Genomic DNA, 7,184 nt, shown 5'->3' on the forward strand with positions numbered 1-7,184 from the left:
CCTCCCTCTCTTCCGCACGCGCCGGGCACGTGATGGAGGTGCGCGTCCGTCGCGGCGTTCACATGGGGTTGGTGCGGGTGGGGTCACTGACATGTGGGCGTCGGCGTCGCGTGGGACCCGGTTGCAGCGGGCTGAGGGTGGCGTATTTCTGGGATTGGATGGGCTACGGAATTGTAATGGGGGATTTTGGTCGCCGTTCCATGTGGATCGGACGGTGGGGAGGGGATTTCCGGGATTAATGGGAGGTATATAATGCGCTGGTGTACCGTTGGAGGAGCAGGTACTGCGTCGCTTCTCTTGTCTGCCCCGACCTAGCTCAGGATTCTCTAAACCCTCTCGCCACACGGAATATTCCTTCAAACCCTCTCAAAAATCACACTCAAAACATTTCTCCTAGAGCGAACCAATCCTAGATTTTTTTTATGCTTACGGTGATGTTTGTTCAGTGAGAGGAGACGTTCCCGTCGACTGCGAGGCCTCTATGGCGACTTCGTAAAATCTAAAAATGTTATACTGGTTCAGTCTCCAAGAAATACTCATAGGGGTAAGATGTGCGTGCGTGTGTTCATAGGGGTGAGTGTATATTCGTGTATGTGAGCGACTTCGATAGTACCGTGTTAACAAAAACATTTCTCTTATAGGAAAGGCATCTATATAATTACGTAGAGTGTAGAAATTTCAATACCGTGCGACAATAAAATCACTATAGTACATGCGGTACAAAAAATATCGGTAAAACTAGCTTACAAGAGGAGCTCTGCTCGGATAGGTTTGCACCACCACACAACCGGAATAGCAACGAACACAACCTACAACTCACACTCCACTCTTGCATCTTGACAATCATGTAGTATTGTTTTCTCTCTCTAACTTCGTGACATTCATAATTGGACACGGTCGTTAAAGATAAATGTCACTCATGCAGAGAAGTTTACAAACAGATGGCACACGTAAAAAAAAGTGATAATTTTGTCATTTTAAAAATGAGTGTGAATGCATCGACAACGTATTATTTGGTACTCCCTCAGTCTCATAATATAAAAGCATTTTTGACACTATACTAGTATTAAAAATGTTTTTATATTATGGGACAGATGGAGTATTTTATACTGTTTGAATAACTAATGGAACCTTCAACCTTGCCACATCAAATTAGAATAAATCACAGTAGTTAGAGAAAATTACTTGCATGGAGTAATAGTGCATACAATCACAGTATGGCCAGGGGTCTTTCTTACCCATCTCTCTTGCCTTGGGTAAACAATGTGGATTTGGAACTGTGGCCACGCTGGTCATTTTGATATCTACTTCCATCAATGAACCGAATAAAGGATTGTATGGCTCGCGTAAAAAAAGTCTAGCTCCAGTAAGGAAGCCTCCCTATTATACTGAAATTATAAATTGACTTTATCCTTTTTCCCATCAATCAAAATATGCTTATACCTTTCGTAAACTGTACCAATCCGATTTACGTAATACTGATAGCACACCAACATATAAAAATGTCCATGGTGCAATTGTTTAGGTTTAGCTGTTTTGCCTTGTGATTTCCCGATACAAGTGATGCAGTAAAGTTTGTTTATCGCACATAGTACGGTACGAGTGGCACAATTAAACAGTTTTTATGGAAGCACAATTAAACAGCTTTTTTTGCAGGGAATTAAATAGCTTTATAACCATAGTTAGGCACACTTGGAGAACTTATTTTCACGATGGCAGGATAAATTTTATCTCAAGTAAACAAAGGCATATAAATTACTCCCTCTGATCCGTATTACCTGTCGCTGGTTTAGTACGAGTACAAAGTAACAGTACATGAAAAAAGGTCCACTGAATAAACTGCAACGCACTGGAGCTTTTGCACGACATATGATGGGCACGGCATATAGCCGTACATAAAACTGGATGTGACAGGGGATCAGGTACGGCACGCACGGCCACATCCAGGCGATGCGACAAACAAACTGTGGCTGAGGTCAGGAAACCACCAGATCAGGAAACGGCCAGGTTGTTGTACTTGCTCCCCAAAAACAAGCACTCGTGCGGTATCCTTTTTGCCTTTCCACGCTTCCTTGTTCAGGCCTGCGTCTGGGAAAGAATCTGAATGGATCTGCATTGTGCATGCCGCATGCTTGAAAACCTAAATTTAGAGCCAAAATAGTTCAATTCCTGACAAGCATGCGTTCCCAGTGGGGAAAGTGGCTATAGCATGATGGGCAAAACAGAATGATAGTGAAGTTGCATAGTACTCGCATATATAACAAAAAAAAGAAAAAGGAACACCGAAGCATATACTGGCATGCAAATATTCCAAACTGGAGTATTTCTCTTCCAAGTACAAGGAGAGATTTCAAGGAGGAACAGCCAACTGCTGAATGTAGGGCGGATTGCGAATTTATCTATGATGTTGCTCCAAAGTATTTTGCAGTGCGCTAAGGACAAATGAAGCCTGACCTAACGGGCCAGTTACAGAACTTGGCATATCAACTCTAGTAATGATGGTACATGGACTCTAATCTCTGGGCCCAAAACTGGCATGCAAATATTCAGCGATTTACCGGATCAGCTATACATGTATAACCTTTGCCAAGGCCATGAAAAATAACTAGGGCATTCGCAAGCGATTAACAGCAGCTTTTCTTAAGCATCGCAGACACAGGGGAGGATCACTGATTCCGGTTGGCCATGTGAGCTTAACCATGACCATATGTCATTTCATGCTTGCGACAGCTCAATCATCATCGTGTTGACCATTTCCGCCGTGACGGTTGTCCCCGTAGTTGACCCATGGGAGCAGTGATTCCAGGAAGACCCTCAAAGCGTTGTGCCCAGCAACTTCAAGAGGGGCATGTATTCTCTCAGGCCCAGCTTCTTGTTCAACAGGCGGCATATCATGCGCCATTCCTGGACCAACCATAAATGGCCGCAGTTCTTCAGGAGGGAGCGATGGTGTTGTATCAGAGAAGTCTGAAACAAGCAGATGAGAGTACCTGCAAAGTGGGACACAAGTTATCAAAATATCTCTTCAAGATAGTCTGGGGAGCCAAGAATGAAAATCCAGAGCATATAATGTTACTTAGATCAATAAATCTGCAATGAATTAGAATAGAATTGCTGCCAAAACCAAACTATCTTTCTCTCGAGTATAAGTGGCACAAACTGCATATCTTTAGTCACTTTCATGTAAGTACCATACACAACTAACAACACAGATCCAAACACTACTGATAAGTTGAGATGGGAGTCAGTAAGCTAAACATTAAATGTTTAAGTTCTACAGAACCTATACAAAATCTACACCGATAATTGCTACTTCATAAAAGGTAAACTGGTTGGTTCATAGTTTAAACTAAACCAAGCTTCAGGTGTTGGCAACTTAAAAGGAAGAAATAGCCACAAACCAATCAAAAAGTACTGATTGAAAAGAATGAAAGACATGATCAAAGAATAGGATAGGCAGGATTCAACTGAGGTGTCAACATTTTGGAGCAACTTACTCATTCTTTTCTGAAGAGAATGCCTCTTTCATAACACATGCCCAGTCCTGGGCTTCTCTGCTGTCGTGCTTTAGTGATTCAATCACCAGAAGAGCAGCTTCTTTGAGTAAGTTCTGAAGTTCCGGGAACCTCCACATGATATAATGACGCTCAACATATATGTTAATCACATGCTCAAGTGAAGGGCTTCCTGGCTTTGCTGATCCAAAGAACGCATTCTTGAGTATTTGGGTCCATGAAGAGTCCTTCAAAGGAGCCTTGTCAACAATCTTAGAAAGCACCAGAGGATGAAGCATCAATGCTTGCTTCATGAGATCAACAGCTGTTGACTTGTCAGCATGATCAGAAACATCCTCAGCATCACGTTCAAGATAAAACCGTGCAATGGCTAGAGAAAAGGAGAAATTAGGAAACAGCCAGAGGGAGTTATCACACTGGTACTCTTCAGCAAACTGTTCCAACCATTTGTACTGCTGCGATCTTAGAGCAAAGTAATCAATGCAAAACAGAGCACCCTTTGGGTCATCAGAATCCAATGACAAAAGAAACTTGCAGGCCTCTAAAGCTGAACGGTGACAACCACGCCTATCCAGATTTTTCATGTGACAGAAAAGGGCTGTAAAAAATGGCTTGTTTAAGTCATGGCTGTATTTCAACTGATAGTTGCCCTGCAGTGGATTAAATAGTGGATGCCAAGCACACTCTAGTGCAAATAGACACTTCTCAACAGCGTCTGCTGATGATTGATGTTCTCCAGAATATTTGAACAGATCAGCAAATGTCAATAGCGAGTCTGGATGGTAGGGGTATTTTGCTAATATAGCAGCAATGGCATTGAGGTCATTGGCTGACTTGGCAGCTTCAAACAATTCCTGCACATGGCTGACAGAAGGATCATATACGTACCTGCAAGCATTAAACAGCATGGTCATTTACAGAAGTTATGAACTCTAGAACAGATCTCTGCTAAACTACTTTTGAAATTTTACTACACCTGTAGAACTACTTAAGCTTCCTACACGAAGAACATACAATGAACACAATGGTAAGCACAAGCAGTGTACACTGTACCCAAATAAATTAGTGACGTGCCAAAATTATGCCAAGCCAAACAATCCAAAACATGCATAATCACAGCGAATGCACTAGCAGCTCGAGCCAGAAGTTAGAATAATCATGCTCTGACAGACTGGTGTCCTTAAAAGTCCTATTACCAAGAGATCAGTGTGTAAATGCTGTGGAGCGATTAACCTTTGCATGAAACGTATATATAGCCCTCCAAAGAATTGTCTACTCGCATGTTCAAAGAAACCCGACCACTAATTATGGAAAAAAGCATCTCAACCAAAGAGCTTAGAAGAATAATTTTCTTCTCCGTGTTCAATCAAACTTGACTACTGGCTATGGATGAATCAAGAAACAGATTGTTCTCCGAACATCTCATCAAGAAACTACATAGTACTGAAACTGTTTGACATACAAATGTATACCATATCACCATGCACACTGCAAAGAAAAGGATATACCCTCACCTGAAATAATTCAAACTTCCCTTTGTCTCAACAAGATCCATTGACATTGACTTATCCCATGCTGGCCAGAAGCCAGGTGGAGATACAAGTAGGGTTCTTCTAGGATTAAGGCCAGCACGCCTAACACCACGCACTTGCCTTGAAGTGCCAGGCATATTCCGCTGGTTTTCAAGTGAATCAACTACCTTTGATCCAAAAATGCGCCTCATCTCATTTTCAGCCTTGAGATGTTTGGGATCAATTGCAAGAACTGAGGATGTCCCAGCAGTCATTTCAATTGTCTCAATCTCCTTCCCAGTTGCTCTGTCATTTTGATGAACACTTTTTTGCATGGGCCTCTTTTCAATAGCTAGATCTTCCAGAATTGAGTCCAGTGATTTCTCATCCCTCGACTTCGCCGAGGCTGGTGGTTCCGCCTTGCCCTTTTTCTTCTTCTTCTTTGATTTCTTGTTTGTTTCAGGAACAGCGCCGTTAGGCTTCTTTTTCACATATTGTTTCTGTTCTGTATAACTCGCAGTTTGATCAGTATGCACTTCATCTTCCTGCAGTGGAGTAAGCACATACATAAGATTAAAATCAATTCATCAACCATGACTAATACATAATTCGACTAGGCATGAATGAGGTAGTGCTACATCACAGGATCTAGATAACTAAGAACTGTAAATATGCTATCTTCATGTGTTTCACCTTATCATCATGATTCTAGACACGACTTGAGGCAAGCAAACACACGACTAACTCTCAATCAACAAACGGATATCAGATTACATCCTAGTACAGCCTGCTCCATCCAGAAGGGTATACAAGTGGCAGTTCAAGCGTGGTCAAAAGTATTGACCAATAGCAACAACAATCCACTGCAAATGATTTTACACGATAAGTAACACAGATTAGGCATCTTCCCCGACACTAATCATCATCGCATCTCAAAGTTCTCGCACAACCACAAGGATCGCCTCGCCTTTACTCGCAATCTACCAATTTATTTATCACTGGCACGGGATAACACATGGCAACACGAGCGCAGATAAGCAACAGTTTACAATCTAATTAAACCCTAGCGACGAGTGGAACGGGGGGAGGAAGGGACCTTGTCCTCTTCTGGCTCGTCGTCGTCGTCGTCGAGGAGGTCGAAGGGGTTCCTGGCGGCGACGCGGGTAGGGGAGCCCGCCTCCTCCTCCTCCTCTTCCTCCTGCACCACCACGAGGGCGTCCTCGGCGGGGTCCTGCGGGGAGGCCTCCCTCTCCTGGAGGACCCGCCGGACCAGCCTGCCGGACATGTCGACGGCTGCGGCGGGGGCGAGCTGAAGCGAGGGTTAGGGTTTGGGCTTTGCGGCGGGCCGGGCCGGGCGGCGGGGTCGGTCGCCAAGCGAAAGGACGAGAGGGGATTCGAGATGGCGACGAGGACGACGAGTGTTTTGCTGCCCTTTGCAGGGTTCGGGAGAGGGCAGATTGCGATTTCGGAAGCCCGGAGGGGTGCTTCTGGAAAGAGTTTTGTTTGCGTTATTATTGCGTACGTGTTCTTCTTTTCTTTTTCTCCCGACGGAATTGGAATTCTTCTGATCCTACTATTCGCTTCCGTCGGTTGCATTTGCATTTGATTTTTTTTCTAAGACCGGATTTGAAATTTTGGACAATGGACATTTTTCCTTAGAAACACGGTACAGACTTAAACACTTGTACACATGCATCATCTGAAATAAATCGAGGAAAATGCTTTCACTTTATGCCAAGTTTAGGACTTGAGCCTTGCTGGGCAAATTTTTCCATAAGAAATATAGCCATCCAAGTTATGCTCAATTCACATAAAAAATAGATTTGTGATATGAGAAAGGAACGGTGTTGGGATGTGAGGTTCCAAATATGATGTGTGATGTGGATAAAATCTCACTTATAACAACATATGATCAACCAAAATCCATCAGAAGCCACAACAACAAAAACCATACCGTGTCGGAGACACATATGACCGTCACATTGATCTTGAGGAGCACCGTCACCATAGAATATACTCATCATTGTATTCCCTCGAGCGAATAAAATTCATAAGGCATGAGGTAGAGCTTTCCACCTGTATTGTGGATCTAGACCTGGGCACATCATGTGTCTTGAACTCACAACTCCATTGGATTTGTTTCGCAAGGTTCTTGTGT

The 7,184-nt window shown here is 43.3% G+C and overlaps 1 protein-coding gene across 1 annotated transcript; it reads right to left on the reverse strand.

The window, feature by feature from the left end:
• Positions 1–2,271: 2,271 nt before the first annotated feature.
• LOC125510017 (transcription factor-like protein) lies at positions 2,272–6,468 on the reverse strand. The gene is made up of 4 exons (XM_048675106.2): positions 6,123–6,468; positions 5,030–5,571; positions 3,498–4,403; positions 2,272–2,990 (listed from the first exon to the last, which is right to left on the reverse strand). Exons 1-4 carry the CDS (start codon positions 6,309–6,311, stop codon positions 2,732–2,734), a joined length of 1,896 nt encoding a protein of 631 aa, XP_048531063.1. The 5' UTR covers positions 6,312–6,468; the 3' UTR covers positions 2,272–2,731.
• Positions 6,469–7,184: the final 716 nt, after the last annotated feature.

This window comes from Triticum urartu, chromosome 5A, assembly GCF_056163025.1.
Source record: "Triticum urartu cultivar PI428250 chromosome 5A, HENAU_Tu73, whole genome shotgun sequence".
In the NCBI taxonomy this organism is placed as follows: Eukaryota; Viridiplantae; Streptophyta; class Magnoliopsida; order Poales; family Poaceae; genus Triticum; species Triticum urartu.